This window comes from Euphorbia lathyris, chromosome 10, assembly GCF_963576675.1.
Source record: "Euphorbia lathyris chromosome 10, ddEupLath1.1, whole genome shotgun sequence".
Taxonomy (NCBI): domain Eukaryota; kingdom Viridiplantae; phylum Streptophyta; class Magnoliopsida; order Malpighiales; family Euphorbiaceae; genus Euphorbia; species Euphorbia lathyris.
The window spans coordinates 3,938,467-3,961,935 of NC_088919.1; the positions used below are offsets into that span (position 1 = coordinate 3,938,467).

At 30.8% G+C, this 23,469-nt stretch overlaps 2 protein-coding genes across 2 annotated transcripts; both read left to right on the forward strand.

The window, feature by feature from the left end:
- The first annotated feature begins 973 nt into the window (after positions 1-973).
- Positions 974-2,651, forward strand: LOC136207933 (large ribosomal subunit protein eL36y-like). The gene is made up of 4 exons (XM_065998785.1): positions 974-1,109; positions 1,522-1,617; positions 2,115-2,314; positions 2,429-2,651. Exons 2-4 carry the CDS (start codon positions 1,525-1,527, stop codon positions 2,457-2,459), a joined length of 324 nt encoding a protein of 107 aa, XP_065854857.1. The 5' UTR covers positions 974-1,109; positions 1,522-1,524; the 3' UTR covers positions 2,460-2,651.
- A 917-nt stretch (positions 2,652-3,568) lies between these two features.
- On the forward strand, positions 3,569-5,326 carry LOC136209830 (anthocyanidin 3-O-glucosyltransferase 6-like). Its single transcript, XM_066001428.1, has one exon. It carries the CDS (start codon positions 3,799-3,801, stop codon positions 5,278-5,280), a length of 1,482 nt encoding a protein of 493 aa, XP_065857500.1. The 5' UTR covers positions 3,569-3,798; the 3' UTR covers positions 5,281-5,326.
- Positions 5,327-23,469: the final 18,143 nt, after the last annotated feature.

Below are 23,469 nucleotides of genomic sequence, written 5' to 3' on the forward strand. Positions count from 1 at the left end.
TCGTGTTGGAAATTTTAAGGAAATAACATTTTATTTGTTAGTTTTTCATCATTTTTTAGACTTATATATACAAAATTAAAATGGTAATTTAAATGATGTTTTTTATAGACATTTTTTTTATTATATGAGAGCTTTTTAACGGTATATTACACGTTGAAAAAGATAAAAAAAACTTGAGCATTGAATGAGATATTCATGTTTAAAGGTGACCATTTGAGATGTACATTTGGGCCGATCCATCTTTGAATTCAGTCCGTTATTTTTATTTCTATAATCTATACATCTAATTAAATCGCAACAGTCAAATACAAATTAATTAAGCTTTTAAACTTTGTATGTTTTAAGAATCAAACTTCTGATTAATTGTTTTTTATATTAAGACATTGATTCTGCTATAGACCATACCCTTATTTAACTTTTTCGTCGAGTTTGGGCTACATACTTCGTTAGAGCGATTCAGCTTATTGACATAAATAAATAAAAATAAAAATTTCTTAACTAGGAGAGACAAAAATTAGAAAGTAAAAAGAAATTATAGAAATTAGTTTCCAATAAGTTATTCCAAGTTCGAACTTCTCCTCTTTAATTTTACGATTTCCAATATCAGAATCATCAAATCGATCTTCCACCCTAACACCAAAATCCATTTCCAGCAGGTTCTTCCAAACTGGATTTTCAGTTTAGAGAAACCTACTAGAAATTGATTTCTGTAATTTCTATTTACTTTTTACTCTCTCTTCCCTAATTAAGAAACTTATTTTTTTTATTTGTCCAATGGAAGTGAAAATTTCCACACTAGCAGGTTGACTCTCTTAACCGTGCTTGTCGTCCATACTAGATATAAAAAAAAAAATCAATGATCAAGTGTTTAATGTGGAAAAATAATTAATCAAAGACCTGATTTTTAAAACAGGTAAAGTTCAGTAGCTTAATTGTGCTTTTTGCCATTATAGAAGTACTTAATAGAATAATGTTATAAAGTTGAGGGTTTCAATATGTTTTTTGCTCATTGTCGCGTTCAGTGAGGGTATAAAACGCAGCTGCTAACCAAAACCCTAATCCTTCTCTGACAAGCCGCGGGATTCAGCTTCTGCTACGCACGCCTAGAGGTAACACTTCCGTCTTCGTCTTCATCTTCAGGTTTTCATTCTGTGTGGAAAACGATCTTCTATTTCATGTAATATATAAATAGAAATGGATCTGTAAGTAGTCGTATATTTGGTAGATTGATAGAATCAGTTTCAATTTTGTTGTTCATCACTGCGCTATGATTGTTCCTACATGGATCTGAGCTTATTCCATCAATTGTGTATATAGATTAAGGGTTTTGGATCATTGGCCGCGAAGGTTATGTTTTAAAATGGTTCAGTAGTCGTGGTTGGATTATCAAGAGCGTTGGACTTACTTGGAATTTTAATCGACTGAATTAGTTATCTGATTAGCATTTCGAGTGATTTGAATATGCTCCTCTACCAATCTGATGCTGTTGTTTAGCTTGTAATGTGAATTTCAATATTGCAGGTGATGGCTCCCAAAACTGGCCTCTTAGTTGGATTGAACAAAGGACACATAGTAACCAAGAAAGAATTAGCTCCACGTCCTGCAGATCGCAAAGGCGTAAGTTGATTTTTGAGCAAATTTCCCTATATTTTCATAGTCTATTTTCACGTTTTGGTATCTTGTTTACTAAGAGTGATATTTTTTAGATTGAACTTCAATAGGTATACTATCATGAAATCAATGTGTTCTATGTGCATAAAAAATGCTAATGGCAGTTGGATTTGTGTTCAAGGAATTAGATTGCTATGATTTATTGCATTTGTTTCGGGACTTGCAGTCACACGTTTTCTTTATTTAATGTTCTCTGTATGGACAGCTTGCCGAGGCAAATACAGACTTTTAAAGCCCTGGGTGCCAATTTGCACCCCCAGCAGCCCCTTTTTGTGGAGGCAGGAAGGCTGAATTATCCCTCTCAAGGGTGGTTCCCGGAAGCTTGGGGTGCCAGAGCACCGCAGGCCACCCCTGCAGCTTCCTGCATAAATTTATATGTGCTTGTCATTGTTTGTAGTTTTTGCAGAATGGAATATTTATGTCATAATGGTTGTTATGTTCAGAAAACAAGCAAAAGGGTACACTTTGTGAAGAGTCTGATAAGGGAAGTTGCTGGGTTTGCACCTTATGAAAAAAGAATAACCGAGCTTTTGAAAGTCGGTAAGGACAAGCGTGCTTTGAAGGTTGCTAAGAGAAAGTTGGGCACACACAAGAGAGCCAAGAGAAAGAGAGAGGAGATGTCGAGCGTTCTCCGTAAGATGAGGTATGTTTCTAGCACATAAAATTATAATGTGAAATATTTTACTAGTGCATTTACTTGGTTGGGGTTTCGTCTTAATGGTTGATTTTTCTCTTTTCCTGCTGCAACTTTTTTCAGGGCTACTGGAGGTGGTGAGAAGAAGAAGTAAGAATTCTCTAATTTTGATGGGTTCCATCTTTCAATTAGAAGAGAGCAGCTAGAGCTTCTGTTCTTGTTGTTTTTAGACTGCAGATTTTGTTTTGAACCTTTTCTTTTTAGACTGCAGATTTTGTAATCCAAATCCAATATTTTTTTTATGCTATTTAAAATTGGATATAAAATGATAAATCTATTTGAACGAGCTGGGTTTTTCTTATTTATTAGAAACAACCTGAAAGTTCAACTTTGAGAAGTTGATCGCTTCTGAAATGATTGTCAGTTTATCTTTCTGCTTTGACATCCTGTTTCTCTTATAATTGGTAATGGGCTTATCCTAGTAGTGACCAGGGTTGACAATGGGTAATGTATCCACGGTATCTAGTACTACCTGAACCTACTGAGATAACTCTTACCCTTACCCTGTATAGAAAGGTAGGAGATCAAAAGCATGACCTGTGATGGCCCCTTACCCTGTATAGAAAGGTAGGAGATCAAAAGCATGACCTGTGATGGCTATGTGAATAAAAATATTATTGTTTTTTAGATATAAGATAGTGAGATTCAAACCCCAATTTTTTATTCTTCAACCATTGAGTGATACCATTAAATTACTTTATTGATTAATGTTCAATTTGTTTAATTTTTAGATGGATGATTTGTTAATTTTGTACTTTGTTAAATTTGTAGTATTTTTTGTTTTATACTATATTGATTTTTAAGAGTAAGGATATGTGCGAATTAAATGAAAATGGTACGAGATGTAAAAAGTATACCATAATGATAAAATTAAATAGGTAAAGATTGGGATGGCACTATGGTAATCTATTTGTTACCATCTTTAGTAGTGACTGTCAGTGTCCATCGAGTTTTTAATTCAATTTAGTCCAAAATAAAATTTGGTATTAATTTAGCTTTTTAGCATCTGTGGATATAGCAAAGGGCTAAATCTTAAACCTAAATCCTAAAATCCTAGAGGTAGGATAAATTTGTGTCATATCGAGTTACTTCTTAATTTAAATCAACGAATCACAATTTTATATTACTACTCATGCAATATTACACTAATTATTTCACCAATTATATGTGAAGAGATGCGATTATTCCATAACTAAGAGCACTAAATTATCATCCAATCCTATCCCAATCTCCACAAGGATAAGGTCTTATCTTTATCCTATTCTTATGAATTCACAACCCGATTATTCCATGAATTCACAATCGATCTTTTATTTCGAATTCCGAGCCGAGTTGATGAGCGGGAATGAGTCCTAATTGCAGCCACAAACAATGTCACTTATGGATAATGGCATCAACTTCTCATCATCTCTTGATTATAAAACAAGACTAATATGGCAAATGAAATTAAATTTCCTAAAAGTAATAACAAGATGAAAGCAGAGCTTATTTTAATCCCATCACCGGGCGTCGGCCATCTCGTTCCGGCGGTGGAGCTGGCAAAGCTAATAGTCAACCGCCGTGAACAAGTTTCCGTCACTATCCTCGCCATGAAACCTTCCATATTTGACGCCAAGATCACCAACTATATATCCTCAGTTTCTTCCTCGTTACCTGAAACTATTCGACTCATCAATCTTCCTTCCGATGAACAGAAAAACACTCGATTCTCTCTCGTCTCCTTCATCGAAACACAGAAACCTCATGTCAAACAAGCCGTTTCTCATCTCATCACTCAGTCCGAATCGCCGCCGCAACTCGCTGCTTTCGTCGTCGGAATGTTTTGTACCACAATGATCGATGTAGCCACCGAATTCGGCGTCGACTCTTACATTTTCTTCCCTTCAAGTGCCGCTTCTCTCGGTTTTATGCTTTTTATGCAGTCCCTTAACGACGAGCAGCATGTGGACACAACTGAGTTCAAGGACTCGGATACTGAGTTAACGGTGCCGAGCTTCATTAACTCAGTTCCTGCTAAGGTTTTCCCTTCCGTGGTTTTCAACAAGGATTTCCACCCTATCTACTACGGTAACGCAAAGAGATTCAAAGAGGTCAAGGGTATTTTGGTAAATACATCGCTCGAGCTTGAACCGTATGCGGTCAGCTCCTTCACTGATTCAATAGTCCCTACCCCACCAATCTATCCAGTGGGTCCCATCTTGAACCTAAAAATGGACGGTGGTGATTCGGAAACAAGTGGGACCCAGAAGAAAGATGAGATCATGACGTGGCTTGATGAACAACCTCCGTTATCTGTAGTCTTCTTGTGTTTCGGGAGCATGGGAAGCTTCGGTGAGGAACAAGTGAAAGAGATCGCCTACGCTCTGGAGCACAGTGGCTATCGATTCTTGTGGTCCCTACGTCAGCCTCCGCCAAAGGGTAAAATGGGAATTCCAACTGATTATACAAATCTCGCGGATATCCTATCTCAGGGATTTCTTGATCGAACAGCTGATATTGGAAGAATCATTGGTTGGGCTCCACAAGTGGCTATCTTGGCCCACCCAGCAATCGGAGGGTTTGTATCGCATTGTGGGTGGAATTCTATACTCGAGAGCATATGGTATGGTGTTCCAATTGCCACGTGGCCGTTATTTTCGGAACAACAGTTAAACGCGTTTGAGTTGATAATCGAGTTGGGATTAGCGGTGGAGATTAAAATGGATTATAGAAAGGATTATGGAAGTGATTATGTTGTGATTGTTAGTGCTAGTGATATAGAGAGAGGGATTAGGTGTGTCATGGAGCATGATAGTATTGTGAGGAAAAAGGTGCAGGAGATTAGTGAGAAGAGTAGGAAGGCTTTGATGGATGATGGATCATCAATCTCTTTTTTGGACCGTTTGATTTCAGAAATGATGGAAAATATAAAATGATGTAATATTTTCTATCTTATCATGTTTGATTATAATTCTTGTTTCCTACACTGGCTTAATACATCATTCTTTACTGAACTCGTATAAAAAGTTTGATTGACCCGAAACATTTGAAGGATCTTGATAGTCGCTCAAAGTTACTTAAAATATAACTAATTAATCATTCGGTTGTGAAAAAATAAGTTGCATACTGAATTTATATTACATGTGCTTTGAAACAGTCAAAACGAATTGACACATAAGTGATCGGATTTGGATGGATACGTAGAGAAAAAGAAAAAGAGTGAATTAATTTCTTTTTCACCGTTAAATTCAATATTTATTGTTATTTGAGTATGATTTATGACGTTCATTGTTCCAGTTGTAACAACTCTTACTTATATTGTACAGACCATTAAAACACAGTCAAAAGTGAATTGTTGTTACATAATTCACAATGTCACAGATTTCATGGCGAAAAAATTTAATAATTAAACCCCATATTTTTCCCCTGCGTGCCAGTTCAGGAACGATGTGTCGTTTACATGTTAATTTGTTTGATTTTTTCAAAGCGTTTGTAACATACATTCTATTAGATATGGATATTTCTGCTGTAATTTAGGAATATAATTGATTTGTAATTATCATGTTCACACATATATCTTGTGTATATATATCACATTATCAATGAATGGAAAGGCAAGGATTCTACATTATCATGGTATCATGAGCCTAATTTCTTTCCTAAAAACTCTCTCCTAAAATTTCTCTCCCTAATCCCACCCAAATCTCTTCTTTCTCTCTTCCTCATTCTGCCGTTCTTCATCCCTAAAAACTCTACTGCCACCATGCCAAACAATGAACAAAACAATGGTGCCGCCGCCGCACCAACTCATCCGGCCCTCTCCATTATCAACATTACCTCCTTTATTCGTGATCCTCTCGAATCCGGCAAAGGCCTCTATACCACTTGGGCTGAACTTTTTAAAACACATGCCCGTGCTTTTCAAGTTCTTGATCATATCCTTCCTGAAACCGACGATAAATCGGAAACCTCTTCTTCGGTTATGAAAGCAAACAATCCAGGTTTATGGTCTCGTGTTGATGCCATCGTGTTGCAATGGATTTATGGAACCATATCTTCAGACCTTCTCAACAGTATCATCGGACCAAATTTAACAGCCGCCGACGCTTGGAAACTCCTAGAACAACAATTCTCCGATAATAAAAATTCAAGAGCCCTTTATTTACAACAAGAACTGTCCAATGCTAGACTTGAAAATTTTGATGATATCTCTGCATACTGCCAACATTTGAAGTCCCTCTCGGACCAATTAAGCAACGTCGGGGCTGCCGTATCCAACGATCGTCTCGTTCTTCAATTAATTTCGGGGCTCACTGACGCCTACGAGACAATCGGAACACAAATTCGCCACAATGACATTCTGCCCAATTTCACAAAGGCAAGGTCCATGTTATTATTGGAAGAATCTGCCCGTAAAAAACGCACAGCCGCCACCGTCGGATCTGAAATTGCCGCCGTTACTATCGCCCAACAGTCCCCGTCGAATCAAGCTCCTCCATATTCAAATCACGTTCGGCCTTCTTTCCCTCAAAATTCTGGCGCTGCTCGCGGTGGCCGGGGTTATTATCGCCGTGGCAGAGGCGGACGGGGCAGAGGCGGACGATGGCAGCAAAATAGCGGTCCTCGCTGGTCAGGGGCTGTTTCTTTACAACAGCCATGGGGGTACGGGCCATGGACTGGACAGGCGCCCCAATGGGCCTATCCCCCATGTCCTTATCCTTCTTGGCCCAATTCTTCACATGGTGCAACTCATGGTGCAACTCGCAGGCCTGTTTTTAATAACAATTCTTCTGCAGTCCAGCCAGGCATATTGGGAGCCCATCCGCAGGCCCATCTGGCCCAGTATTACACTCCAACAAACATTGAGGCGGCTATGCACACCTTGACAATCACACCACCTGCAGAACCTTGGCATATGGACACCGGCGCCACTTCTCACATGAGCGGGGATGGAGGTAAACTCACATCTTATTTAAATAAGAGTCCTAACACGAGTATCGTAGTAGGTAATGGCACTTGTATTCCTGTTATCGGTCTTGGTAATGCATCCTTAAAAACAAACAACAAAACCCTAGAATTGAACAATGTTTTACATGCCCCTAGATTAATCAAAAACCTTATATCTGTGCGGAAATTTGCTATTGATAATAATGTGTCCGTTGAATTTGATCCTGTTGGTTTCTCTGTGAAGGACTTGCGCACGGGGATCCCTATTATGAGATGTAATAGCACCGGTGATTTATATCCAGTCACATCCTCCTCTTCAGAGTCTTCTTATGCTTTAAATGCTTCTGTTTTATCTCCTTCAGTTTGGCACAATAGATTGGGCCATCCTGGTCCTCAAATTTTAGACAATCTTCGAACTAATAATTTTATTTCTTGTCCTAAAAATGTTGATTTTTCTATTTGCAATTCTTGTGTGCTTGGGAAACATATTAAATTGCCTTTTTATGCTTCTAAAAATATGTCATCAATGCCGTTTGATATTATTCATAGTGATATATGGACATCTCCTGTTCTAAGTTCTAGTGGCTATAGATATTATGTTCTTTTCCTAGATGATTATTCTAATTTTCTGTGGACTTTTCCCTTAGCAAATAAATCTCAAGTTTTTTCTGTGTTCCTCACATTCCGAAATTACGTACGTACTCAATTTGAAAAAGATATCAAAACTTTTCAGTGTGATAATGGTGGTGAGTATAACAATAGTCATTTTCATGATTTTTTTAACAATAATGGTATGCAATTCCGTTTTTCATGTCCACATACTTCCTCCCAAAACGGTAAATCTGAACGAACGATTCGAACAATCAATAATATAATTCGCACTCTTCTAACACATGCTTCTTGCCTTTCCATTCATTGATAATGTGATATATATACACAAGATATATGTGTGAACATGATAATTACAAATCAATTATATTCCTAAATTACAGCAGAAAGCTCAACTTGGAATTTTCAAACCCCAAAGAAAGCTCAACTTACACACCACCACTATTTCTCCTATTCCTTCTAATCCCTCACTTGCTTTACAAGACCCTAATTGGAAACAAGCCATGACTGAAGAATATAAGGCTCTTATTGAAAATAAGACGTGGGTCCTCGTACCCCGTCCTTCTAATGCTAATGTTCTTCGTAGTTGGTGGATTCTCAGGCACAAATTTAATGCAGATGGATCTTTTGAAAGATACAAAGCAAGACTTGTTGGAAATGGGGCGAATCAACTTGTTGGGGTAGACTGTGGTGATACTTTCAGTCCAGTTGTTAAGCCAGCAACAATTCGAGCTGTATTAAGTATTGCACTTTCTAAAGGTTGGCCACTACATCAGCTGGATGTAAAAAATGCTTTTCTTCATGGGGATCTTCATGAGACTGTTTATATGCATCAACCACTGGGATTTCGGGATCCCAACTATCCAGATCATGTATGCCTTCTTCAAAAGTCTCTTTATGGTCTCAAACAGGCACCACGGGCGTGGTACCAACGGTTTGCCTCTTTCTTGTCTACCATGGGTTTTTCTCACAGTAAATCTGATCATTCACTATTTGTCTTTCGTCGGGGAGCAGAGATGGCATATCTACTCTTATATGTGGATGACATCGTTCTAGCTACTTCTTCCACTGCTCTACGAGAGTCAATTATCAACAAATTGAGTTCCGAATTTGCTATGAAAGATCTTGGCCCATTGAGTTATTTTTTAGGGATATCTGTCACTCGGAGCGCCGGCTCTCTTTTTCTGTCTCAAAAGAAGTATGCTACTGAGATCATTTCTAAAGCCGGTCTTTCTTCAGCAAATTCCTGTACAACACCTGTTGACACTAAGCAAAAACTGAGTGCTTCATCTGGTTCTGCTTATCATGATCCATCTGAGTATCGAAGTTTAGCTGGTGCATTACAGTATTTGACTCTCACTCGCCCAGACATCAGTTATGCTGTTCAGCAAGTCTGTTTATTCATGCACGATCCCAAAACGTCTCATATGGCAGCTATCAAGCGGATTCTTCGATATGTTAAAGGAACCCTGGAGTTCGGACTTACATTCACAACCTCTTCACTAGATTCCTTGGTCTCCTATACAGATGCAGATTGGGGGGGATGTCCTGACACTCGACGTTCTACTTCAGGATATTGTGTTTTCCTTGGTGACAATCTTCTGTCTTGGTCTGCTAAGCGGCAACCCACTTTATCTCGTTCTAGTGCTGAAGCAGAGTATCGTGGTGTTGCTAATGTCGTATCTGAAACTTGCTGGATTAGAAATCTTCTTCTTGAACTTCATTGCCCTATTAGTAAATCCACCTTGGTATATTGTGACAATGTGAGTGCAGTTTACCTCACTGGTAATCCTGTACAACACCAACGTACCAAGCATATTGAGATGGATATACATTTTGTTCGAGAAAAGGTTGCTAAAGGAGAGGTTAGGGTACTTCATGTTCCTTCTCGTCATCAAATTGCAGATATTTTCACCAAAGGTCTACCACAAATTCTTTTCGACGACTTCCGCTCTAGTCTCAACGTTCGACCACCTCCCGTTTCGACTACGGGGGTGTATTAGATATGGATATTTCTGCTGTAATTTAGGAATATAATTGATTTGTAATTATCATGTTCACACATATATCTTGTGTATATATATCACATTATCAATGAATGGAAAGGCAAGGATTCTACATTATCACATTCCGCATGCAGTTTACTTCTTTGCAACCAAGAGATTAATTTACTATATTTTAAATAAGTTGAGAGAGTTATAAAGATATTTTAAGCAATTTGAGGAGGTTATTGAAACACTTTAAAAGTTTATAGAGCCAATCAAGTTTTTTGAACAAATTCGGAGACGAATGATATATTAAACCTCTTACATTTGTTTTTTTTTTCAAAATGTAAAACTCTAACAAATAAAAAATATATTTAAGCAGTTATTATAATATATAATAAATTAAATTAACTGAACTGAACTGAATGCTACTGAATTGAACTGAACTGAACTTAATTTAACTTAATTGAACTTCACTTCACTGCACCAAATAATTATAATTATAATAAATTATATATATAATAATATATTTTATATATAAATAATTATAATTACAATAAATAATAATAAAGGTGTAGGCTACTATTACTTTGTTGTAAACAAAGTAAAGTTAACGTTGCTTTCATGACCATTGATTTACTAGTAGAATAAGTTTTAGTTGTGATGGTTCCAATTAGTTCAAAACTGGATAACTGTTTCATCCGGTTAAAATTCAATTATAATCAAACTTTTTTTTTCTTTTTTAATTAGCTCCGCAATTATTTTTCTCATTGCACTAGTTTCCTCTTCCCATCACAAATCTTTGGATTTTCTTCATTGGAGTTTGATAAGTGGTGATTTTCATCCATTCATAAATTGGCTTCAACTGTTAAACAAAAAAATGAAATTACTAATTTTGGCAAAAAATACATAAACTAACTTCAACTTCAAACTAAAAAAAAAAGTGAAAATCACTAATTATGAAAAAAATCAGGGTAAATTACACTCATGGCTACTGAACTTTACCCATTTAATATTATGGTCCTTGAACTTCAATTCTTAATAGTATGGTCATTGAACATTACACTTTTTAACATCGGTGGCCACTCAACGTCTCAAAACGACCATTGACAACCTCAAAATAAAAAATTAGAAGAGTGAATCTGTAGAAAGCGAAAGCTCCAAAAAAAAAGGTGATTTTGAAAAATAAGAAATATGGTTCCATGTTAAATGTCGTTCTGAACAATTTTAATTCTTGAATATTTTCATTTTGAGGTCGGTACCGGTCATTTTGAGGAATTAGTTAAAGTTCAATGGCCACCGGTGTTAAAAAGAATAAAGTTCAGAGGTCATACTATTAAGAATTGAAGTTCAATGGGTGTAATTTGCCAAAAAAAAATCACGTAAAACTTTTAAATTTTACCAAATATAATTTAGTGTTACAAAATTATTTACTATACAAAAAGTCACTAACTTATTTGAATTTCACGTAAATCCCATATTGTTATAAATAATTTACATAAAAAATCATTAACTTTACAGAAAATCGAGTTTCACATAAAAACTTTAAACTTTACGTAAATCATCTATTGTTAGACAAAATTTACGTAAAATATGACTTAATTTATGTAAAATGGTTATTTTACAAAAAAAACATTAGCCTTGCGAAAAAACGAGCTTCACGTAATTAAACCTTGTAACTTTACATAAATCTCCTATTATTGAACATAATTTGCGTAAAGTTTTTATTTTACAAATTTTTTTTATTAACTTTGTGAAAAATCGACTTTCAAGTAAAACCTTTCAACTTTATGTAAATCTTCTATTGTTAGATATAATTTACATAAAGTGAGACTTAATTTATGTAAAATTATTATTTTACAAGAAAAATAAATCATTAGTCTCGCGAAAAATTGAGTTTCGAGTAAAATCTTAAACATTGCGTAAATCATTTATTGTTAGACATAATTTACGTAAAATGTGACTTAATTTATCTAAATTTGTTATTTTACAAAAATAAATCATTAACTTTGCCAAAATTGAGTTTCGCGTAAAACCTTTGAATTTTACGTAAATCCTTTAATGTTAGATATGATTTACGTAAAGTGAGACTTAATGTATGTAAAGTTTTTATTTTACAAAAAACAAATATTCATTAACTTTGCAAAAAAAAATTGACGTTCATGTAAAAACTTTGACCCTTACGTAAATCCACTATTGTGTAACAAACTCTACGTAAAGTGAGACTTAATTTATATAAAGTTTACAAAAAAATCCACCAACTTTGTGAAATATAGAGTTTCAGGCAAAACCTTTGAACTTACCCTCTATTGTTAGATATGATTTACATAAAACTCAAATTATGAACGTTATTAGTTTACAAAAAATAAAAACCACCAATTTTGTGAAAAATGGAGTTTCACGTAAAATCTTTGAATAAATCCTTTACTTTCTAACATAATTTATGTAAAGTGAGATTTAATTTACGTAAAGTTATACTTTTATAGAAAACCCGTTAACTTCACGAAAGATCGAGTTTCATGTAAATTCTTTGAACTTTACATAAATATCCAATTATTAGACAATTTACATAAAGTGTGAATTTAACATAACGTAATGTAATGTAACATAATGTAACGTAACAAAATTTAATGTAACTTAATATAAAATTACGTAACATAATTAACGTAACATAACGTAATGTAACATAACACAACTTAGCAAACATAACTTAGCATAATGTAATATAATGTAATGTAACTTAGCGTAAACGTAACGTATTATAATGTAACGTAACGCAACTCAATGTAACTTAACTAACGTAAAATGTGACTAAATTTACGTAAAGTTGTATTTTTATAAAAAAAAAATCAATAACTTTGCAAAAAAAAAGAGTTTTACGTAAAACCTTTGAATTTTACGTAAATCTTTTATTTTTAGACATAATTTACATAAAATTGTACTAAATTTACATAAACTTTTATTTTATATGAAAAAATCCACAAACTTTGTGAAAAATAGAGTTTTACGTAAAACTTTTGAACTTTACATTAATCTTTTATTTTTAAAAATAATTTAAGTAAATTTAGACTAAATTTACATAACCTTGTTATTTTATTAGAAAAAATCCACAAACTATGTGAAAAACAGAGCTTTACGTAAAACCTTTGAATTTTACGTAAATCTTTAATTATTAGACATAATTTACGTAAAGTTTAATTAAATTTATGTAACCTTGTTATTTGAGAAGAAAAAATCCACAAACCTTGTGAAAAATATAGTTTACGTAAAACCCTTGAACTTTACGTAAAGCTTTTATTTTTAGACATAATTTATGTAAAGTTAGTCTAAATTTACGTAACCTTGTTATTTTAGGAGAAAACACTACAAACGTTGTGAAAAATAGAGTTTTACATAAAACATTTGAACTTTATGTAAATCTACTATTTTTAGACATAATTTACGTAAAATCAGACTAAATTTACATGATCTCGTTATTTTAGGAGGAAAAATCCACAAACCTTGTGAAAATTAGAGGTTTACGTAAAACCTTTGGAATTTACATAAATATTTTATTTTTAGACATAATTTACATAAAGTTGGAATAAATTTATGTGATCTTGTTATTTTAGCAGGAAAAATCCACAAACCTTGTGAAAATTAGAGATTTACATAAAACCTTTAAAATTTACGTAAATATTTTATTTTTAGACATAAACCGTTGTTTTTTTATAAGGAAAATCCACAAATCTTGTGAAAAATAGAGTTTTACATAAAACTTGTGAACTTTCGTAAATCTTTTATTTTTAGACATAATTTACGTAAGGTTTGACTAAATTTACGTAATCTTGTTATTTGATAAGAAAAATCCAAAAATCTTGTGAAAAATAGAGTTTTACATAAAACATTTGAACTTTACGTAAATCTTTTATTTTTATACATAATTTACGTAAGGTTTGACTAAATTTACGTAACCCTTTTACTTTAGGAGAAAAATCCACAAACATTGTGAAAATTAGAGTTTTACGTAAAACCTTTGAACTTTACGTAAATATTTTATTCTTAGATATAGTTTACGTATAGTTTGACTAAATTTCTGTAACCTTTTTATTTTAGGAGAAAAAAATTCAAAAACGTTGTTAAAATAGGGTTTTACGTAAAACCTATGAATTTTACGTAAATTTTTTATTTTTAGACATAATTTACGTAAGGTTTGACTAAATTTACGTAACCTTGTTATTTTAGGAGAAAAAAATCCACAAACCTTGTGAAAATTAGAGTTTTATGTAAAACCTTTGAACTTTAAGTAAATATCTTATTTTTAGATATAATTTACGTATAGTTTGATTAAATTTAGGTAACCTTTTTATTTTAGGAGAAAAAAATTCATAAACCTTGTGAAAATAGAGTTTTACGTAAAACCTATAAATTTTACGTAAATTTTTATTTTTAGACATAATTTACGTAAGGTTTGACTAAATTTACGTAACCTTGTTATTTTAAGAGAAAAAATCCACAAACCTTGTGAAAATTAGAGTTTTACGTAAAACCTTTGAACTTTACGTAAATATTTTATTTTTACATATAATTTACGTATAGTTTGACTAAATTTAGGTAACCTTTTTATTTTAGGAGAAAAAAATTCACAAACCTTGTGAAAATAGAGTTTTACGTAAAACTTATGCATTTTACGTAAATCTTTTATTTTTAGATATAATTTACGTAAGGTTTGACTAAATTTACGTAACCCTTTTACTTTAGGAGAAAAATACACAAACATTGTGAAAATTAGAGTTTTACGTAAAAGCTTTGAACTTTACATAATTATTTTATTTTTAGATATAATTTACGTATAGTTTGACTAAATTTACGTATTTTTAGACATATGTTACGTAAGGTTTGAGTAAATTTACGCAACCTTGTTATTTTAGGAGAAAAATCCACACACCTTGTGAAAATTAGAGTTTTACGTAAAACCTTTGAACTTTACATAAATATTTTATTTTTAGATGTAATTTACGTATAGTTTGACTAAATTTAGGTAACCTATTATTTTAGGGAAAAAAAAATTCACAAACCTTGTGAAAATAGAGTTTTACGTAAAACCTATAAATTTTACGTAAATTTTTATTTTTAGACATAATTTACGTAAGGTTTGACTAAATTTACGTAACCTTGTTATTTTAGGAGAAAAATCCACAAACATTGTGAAAATAGAGTTTTACGTAAAACCTATTAATTTTACGTAAATCTTTTATTTTTAGACATAATTTACGTAAGGTTTGACCAAATTTACGTAACCTTGTTATTTTAGGAGAAAAAATCCACAAACCTTGTGAAAATTAGAGTTTTACGTAAAACCTTTGAACTTTACGTAAATATTTTATTTTTAGATATAATTTACGTATAGTTTGACTAAATTTAGGTAACCTTTTAATTTTAGGAGAAAAAAAATTCACAAACCTTGTGAAAATAGAGTTTTACGTAAAACCTATAAATTTTACGTAAATCTTTTATTTTTAGATATAATTTTCGTAAGGTTTGACTAAATTTACGTAACCCTTTTACTTTAGGAGAAAAATCCACAAACATTGTGAAAATTAGAGTTTTACGTAAAACCCTTGAAATTTACGTAAATATTTTATTTTTAGATATAATTTACGTATAGTTTGACTAAATTTACATATTTTTAGACATAATTTACATAAGGTTTGACTAAATTTACGTAACCTTATTATTTTAGGAGAAAAAATTCACAAACCTTGTGAAAATTAGAGTTTTACGTAAAACCTTTGGACTTTATGTAAATATTTTATTTTTAGATATAATTTACGTATAGTTTGACTAAATTTAGGTAACCTTTTTATTTTAGGAGAAAAAAAATTCACAAATCTTTTGAAAATAGAGTTTTACATAAAACCTATGAATTTTACGTAAATCTTTTATTGTTAGACATAATTTACGTAAGGTTTGACTAAATTTACGTAACCTTGTTATTTTAGGAGAAAAAATCCACAAACCTTGTGAAAATTAGAGTTTTACGTAAAACCTTTAATTCTACGTAAATATTTTATTTTTAGATATAATTTACGTATAGTTTGACTAAATTTAGGTAACCTTTTTATTTTAGGAGAAAAAAATTCACAAACCTTGTGAAAATAGAGTTTTACGTAAAACCTATGAATTTTACGTAAATCTTTTATTTCTAGATATAATTTACGCAAGATTTGACCAAATTTACGTAACACTTTTACTTTATGATCAACAAACATTGTGAAAATTAGAGTTTTACGTAAAACCTTTAAACTTTACGTAAATATTTTATTTTTAGATATAATTTACGTATAGTTTGACTAAATTTACGTATTTTTAGACATAATTTACGTAAGGTTTGACTAAATTTACATAACCTTGTTATTTTAGGAGAAAAAATCCACAAACCTTGTGAAAAATAGAGTTTTACGTAAACCTTTGAACTTTACGTAAATATTTTATTTTTAGATATAATTTACGTATAGTTTGACTAAATTTAGGTAACATTTTTATTTTAGGAGAAAAAAATTTACAAACCTTGTGAAAATAGAGTTTTACGTAAAACCTATGAATTTTACGTAAATCTTTTATTTCTAGATATAATTTACGTAAGGTTTGACTAAATTTACGTAACCATTTTACTTTAGGAGAAAAATCAACAAACATTGTGAAAATTAGAGTTTTACGTAAAACCTTTGAACTTTACGTAAATATTTTATTTTTAGATATAGTTTACGTATAGTTTGACTAAATTTACGTATTTTTAGACATAATTTACTTAAGGTTTGACTAAATTTATGTAACCTTGTTATTTTAGGAGAAAAAATCCACAAACCTTGTGAAAAATAGAGTTTTACGTAAAACCTTTGAACTTTACGTAAATATTTTATTTTTAGATATAATTTACGTATAGTTTGACTAAATTTAGGTAACCTTTTTATTTTAGGAGAAAAAAAATTCACAAACCTTGTGAAAATAGAGTTTTACGTAAAACCTATAAATTTTACGTAAATCTTTTATTTTTAGATATAATTTACGTAAGGTTTGACTAAATTTACGTAACCCTTTTACTTTAGGAGAAAAATCCACAAACATTGTGAAAATTAGAGTTTTACGTAAAACCCTTGAAATTTACATAAATATTTTATTTTTAGATATAATTTACGTATAGTTTGACTAAATTTACGTATTTTTAGACATAATTTACATAAGGTTTGACTAAATTTACGTAACCTTATTATTTTAGGAGAAAAAATCAACAAACCTTGTGAAAATTAGAGTTTTACGTAAAACCTTTGGACTTTATGTAAATATTTTATTTTTAGATATAATTTACGTATAGTTTGACTAAATTTAGGTAACCTTTTTTATTTTAGGAGAAAAAAAATTCACAAATCTTTTGAAAATAGAGTTTTACATAAAACCTATGAATTTTACGTAAATCTTTTATTGTTAGACATAATTTACGTAAGGTTTGACTAAATTTACGTAACCTTGTTATTTTAGGAGAAAAAATCCACAAACCTTGTGAAAATTAGAGTTTTACGTAAAACCTTTAACTCTACGTAAATATTTTATTTTTAGATATAATTTACGTATAGTTTGACTAAATTTAGGTAACCTTTTTATTTTAGGAGAAAAAAATTCACAAACCTTGTGAAAATAGAGTTTTACGTAAAACCTATGAATTTTACGTAAATCTTTTATTTCTAGATATAATTTACGTAAGATTTGACTAAATTTACGTAACACTTTTACTTTAGGAGAAAAATCCACAAACATTGTGAAAATTAGAGTTTTACGTAAAACCTTTAAACTTTACGTAAATATTTTATTTTTAGATATAATTTACGTATAGTTTGACTAAATTTACGTATTTTTAGACATAATTTACGTAAGGTTTGACTAAATTTACATAACCTTGTTATTTTAAGAGAAAAAATCCACAAACCTTATGAAAAATAGAGTTTTACGTAAACCTTTGAACTTTACGTAAATATTTTATTTTTAGATATAATTTACGTATAGTTTGACTAAATTTAGGTAACCTTTTTATTTTAGGAGAAAAAAATTCACAAATCTTTTGAAAATAGAGTTTTACATAAAACCTATGAATTTTACGTAAATCTTTTATTGTTAGACATAATTTACGTAAGGTTTGACTAAATTTACGTAACCTTGTTATTTTAGGAGAAAAAATCCACAAATCTTGTGAAAATTAGAGTTTTACGTAAAACCTTTGAACTTTACGTAAATATTTTATTTTTAGATATAATTTACGTATAGTTTGACTAAATTTAGGTAACCTTTTTATTTTAGGAGAAAAAAAATTCACAAACCTTGTGAAAATAGAGTTTTACGTAAAACCTATAAATTTTACGTAAATCTTTTATTTTTAGATATAATTTACGTAAGGTTTGACTAAATTTACGTAACCCTTTTACTTTAGGAGAAAAATCCACAAACATTGTGAAAATTAGAGTTTTACGTAAAACCCTTGAAATTTACGTAAATATTTTATTTTTAGATATAATTTACGTATAGTTTGACTAAATTTACGTATTTTTAGACATAATTTACATAAGGTTTGACTAAATTTACGTAACCTTATTATTTTAGGAGAAAAAATCCACAAACCTTGTGAAAATTAGAGTTTTACGTAAAACCTTTGGACTTTATGTAAATATTTTATTTTTAGATATAATTTACGTATAGTTTGACTAAATTTAGGTAACCTTTTTATTTTAGGAGAAAAAAAATTCACAAATCTTTTGAAAATAGAGTTTTACATAAAACCTATGAATTTTACGTAAATCTTTTATTATTAGACATAATTTATATAAGGTTTGACTAAATTTACGTAACCTTGTTATTTTAGGAGAAAAAATCCACAAACCTTGTGAAAATTAGAGTTTTACGTAAAACCTTTAACTCTACGTAAATATTTTATTTTTAGATATAATTTACGTATAGTTTGACTAAATTTAGGTAACCTTTTTATTTTAGGAGAAAAAAAAATTCACAAACGTTGTGAAAATAGAGTTTTACGTAAAACCTATGAATTTTACGTAAATCTTTTATTTCTAGATATAATTTACGTAAGATTTGACTAAATTTACGTAACACTTTTACTTTAGGAGAAAAATCCACAAACATTGTGAAAATTAGAGTTTTACGTAAAACCTTTAAACTTTACGTAAATATTTTATTTTTAGATATAATTTACCTATAGTTTGACTAAATTTACGTATTTTTAGACATAATTTACGTAAGGTTTGACTAAATTTACATAACCTTGTTATTTTAGGAGAAAAAATCCACAAACCTTGTGAAAAATCGAGTTTTACGTAAACCTTTGAACTTTACGTAAATATTTTATTTTTAGATATAATTTACGTATAGTTTGACTAAATTTAGGTAACCTTTTTATTTTAGGAGAAAAAATTTACAAACCTTGTGAAAATAGAGTTTTACGTAAAACCTATGAATTTTACGTAAATCTTTTATTTCTAGATATAATTTACGTAAGGTTTGACTAAATTTACGTAACCATTTTACTTTAGGAGAAAAATCAACAAACATTGTGAAAATTAGAGTTTTACGTAAAACCTTTGAACTTTACGTAAATATTTTATTTTTAGATATAGTTTACGTATAGTTTGACTAAATTTACGTATTTTTAGACATAATTTACTTAAGGTTTGACTTAATTTATGTAACCTTGTTATTTTAGGAGAAAAAATCCACAAACCTTGTGAAAATTAGAGTTTTACGTAAAACCTTTGAACTCTACATAAATCTTTTATTTTTAGATATAATTTACATATAGTTTGACTAAATTTACGTAACCTTTTTATTTTAGGAGAAAAAAATTCACAAAACTTGTGAAAATAGAGTTTTACGTAAATCTTTTATTTTATCAATCTCTATGTTAAATATCTAACATATTGTTTAGTTCTCGTATTTTAATAATATATTGTTTAGTTCTTATTTTTTATTTTAAACAACAGTTTTGTCACTTAAAATTTTAAATTATTGAACAGATTAATCCCTCTATAAGGGACTAAACTGTTGAATTGAGCTAAAATTAAGAATTTAATACTGTATTATTAACATATAATGACTAAATAGTGATTAGATTAAAATATAGGGACTTATATATTATTTACTTTGTAATTAAAAATCTTTAAATTTTTCATAATTAAATATTACCTGCCATAGCAGGTTAATTTTTTTTATTAATTTTAATTAATCTTATTTGTATTAACACATGTTTTATTACTATTGGATACTAAAACAAAGTATGATTACTTTGTTTTCCAATCTAGTAACTATAGAATTTACCAATGATAAATTATATATATATATATATATATATATATATATATATATATAATGAAATGATATATTATATATAAAACATTATAATTATAATAAAAAATTATATATATAAAAAATTATAAATTATATATAAGTAATTATAATTATAATACATAATGATGAATTATATAAAAATTATAATAAATAATAATATATTATATATAAATAATTATAATTATAATAAATAATGATGAATTATATATAAATAATATAAAATTATAAATAATATATCAATTATAATAAATAATAATACATCATTTATAAATAATGATGAACTATATATAAATAATGCTAAATTATAAATTATATATAAATACTTATAATTATAACAAATAATGATGAATATAAATACTATTAAATTATAAATTATAATAAATAATAATAAATAGTTATAATTATAATAAATAATGATGAATTATATATAAATAATACTAAATTATAAATTAAATATAAATTATAATGATAATTACTGAAATTAAATTAACTGAACTTGACTGAACTGAACTTAACTGAACTTAACTGAATGCTGCTGAACTGAACTGAACTGAACTGAATTTACTTATGCTGAAATTAAGTAAAAAAGAACAGGAGCAAAGAACCGGAAGGACCAAAGATTTACTTATGTTCACAAAATACTATAATTTTTATTTTTATTTAACTTTCTAACGTAATATACTAAATCGTTGTGACCTGCAAAACCGTGACCGAGTTTCTAGTTTGACGGTTCAATCGGCTGGTTCAACGGTTTTTTGACGGGTTTCAACATTAGCATATTTTAGGTACCTCCGGACCGTTTTACCTATCGAGTCCGGTTGAACCGGGTTGACCCAGACGGACCGGGCCGATTTTGATAACCTTGAGTTTGATAATCAAATTAAACACTTAAAATATTACCAGACTCAACAACTCAACCTTTCATACTGGTGACAAGAGAACTGTCTTTTTTTAGTAAGAGTACATGATCTATTTTGAGGAGCCTTAAGGGATTGGGAGGAAAACACCACACGACGTGTCACTGGGGACACACAACTTGTGGACTGTTGATGAGCTTTTGGAACTCAAAGTGGTAATTCACATAGTATGTGGCTATTACTCACACGCCGTATGACCTATTGGAAGAGGAGCCTTGAGGGATGTTCGTCGAACATTGGGCGGCTAGAAGAATCAGCCACACGACATGTCACTACTCTCATACGCCGTGTGAGAAGACTTAGTCTACAAGGAGAGCAATACTGTCAGAATTGCTGCTCTCTCTTATTTACTGTTTTGCCATTTAAACCTATTTACCATTATACCATTTAACCACTTCACCTCACCTTACCCCTATTACTTACTTATGATTTGTAACCCTAGTTAGGGTATTAAAGTTTTTTATCTTTAAATTATGGGAGGTACTTAAACCTTATTGTTTGTAAGGATACTTATCTTTTTTTATCAATCAATAAAATACAACTCCTTTAAGAGCAAAGTTTTATGCCTATCAATGGGAAGTTGAGTTAGGGAAAAACTTCTTTCTTAATTTACGATTAGTTTAATCGTTCGTTCGCGAGTAATCTGTATCATATATATTTTCTAATATCTCAATTTTTAGTGATAACCAATGCCATATTACCATTTAAACTTGTCCATTTATAGGCCAAAAAGACATAAATTTCATAGAGACAAAAAAAAAAAAAAACATGGCATAACCTATTCACATGCATGCTTAAGATTGCTTAAGATGGTCTATATTTGACGGACCTACCAAATTTATTCCAAATCCATTTCTTTGACAAATTGAATACGTAAGTCATCTAAAGACAATGACATATATGGTGGAAATTGTTTTTAGTACAAAACTTTTGGGTTTCTTCAATTTACTCTTTATAAATTGATAATAGTTAATATTAGTCTCCTCACTAAATATTGCCCCTCATCTCCATTTGCCCTTTAGGACGACAATCATCATGCTCCAAATACTACCAAGTCGTTATACAACTCGAACTTGGTAGATGGAATAGGTTTAGTGAACATGTGAGCCAGATTCTCAGAAGTGCGAATCTTTTTGTTGGAATTTTCCCTTCACTCACCATTTCTTGAACAAAATGATATCATATGTTAATATGCTTTATTTTTCCATGAAACATCTGATTTTTTGTCAAATGTATATTACTTTCTCTATCACAATTAATATACACAACTTCTTGATCCATTGTAAGTTCAGCCGGTAAAATTTTCAGTCATATTGTTTCTTTAATAGCTTTAAATAATGTCATGCACTCTGCCTCTATCGTTGAAAATGGAACCGTATGTTTTAGAAAAGCCTTCCAATTGATAGTTGTATCGTTAAGGGTAAAGTCATAACCCGTCAATGATCTCTGCTTATTCAAATCTCCTGCATAGTTTGAATCAATAATTAAAAGTTCCACGTAGGTACCTCAATATCCACTTCAGTGCTTCCTAATTGAGTTTTTCCAAGACACAAAATATACTAGATAACCACACTAACTGTTTGATCCAGATCAGCAAGAGTACACACCATAACATACATCATGCTATTGATCATATTATAATAGGAGACATGCGCCATGTAGTTCCCCTCTTCTTTAGATTGTGGTGACGGTATATCAAAAAGCTTTATGACATGCTAATGGAGTAGACACCGACTTTGCATTCTTCATGCAAAAGCTCTCAGACTTTTTCAATATACATTTCTTGGCTGCGATATAACTAACCAACTACTATGTCATGTACAATATCCATTCCCAAGATTTTCTTGACTCCACCTTAGTCTTTCATCTCAAATATCTGACCATTTTCAATTTGGCTCTGTTGGCGAAGAAAGGATTGTGAATGCTTAAAGACCCAGAATCTCTGATTTCTCGAGTATGATAGGCTCGTTACTTTCCGAATTCCCATTTTCTTCAGGCGGAGATTTTCATAACCTATCTTACATTTAGAGGAGCATTTAGCGGGTTGGGAGGTGCTTAGAAGGGGATTACTGTGGAAAGTTGGTCATGGAAAAACAATCCGTATTTGGGAGAGATCGTGGCCTCCCGATTTAGAAAATTCTAAACCATCCAATCCATATCTCTACTACTACCATCAAGCTTGGTTATTAACCTGCTAGCTCGGATGGAAGTTGGAATAGGCAACTCATTGACTCGATTCTCAATGATAGGGGCATGAAGCTAATATACTCTATGCCGTGAA

What these genes read in the sequence shown, in the direction of transcription:
- LOC136207933 (XM_065998785.1), top strand. Translation starts at nt 1,525, where the DNA reads ATGGCTCCCAAAACTGGCCTCTTAGTTGGATTGAACAAAGGACACATA. An exon ending in GTCCTGCAGATCGCAAAGGC is followed by an intron (nt 1,618 to 2,114) that starts GTAAGTTGATTT and finishes TGTTATGTTCAG; the next exon opens with AAAACAAGCAAAAGGGTACA. An exon ending in AGCGTTCTCCGTAAGATGAG is followed by an intron (nt 2,315 to 2,428) that starts GTATGTTTCTAG and finishes AACTTTTTTCAG; the next exon opens with GGCTACTGGAGGTGGTGAGA.
- LOC136209830 (XM_066001428.1), top strand. Translation starts at nt 3,799, where the DNA reads ATGGCAAATGAAATTAAATTTCCTAAAAGTAATAACAAGATGAAAGCA.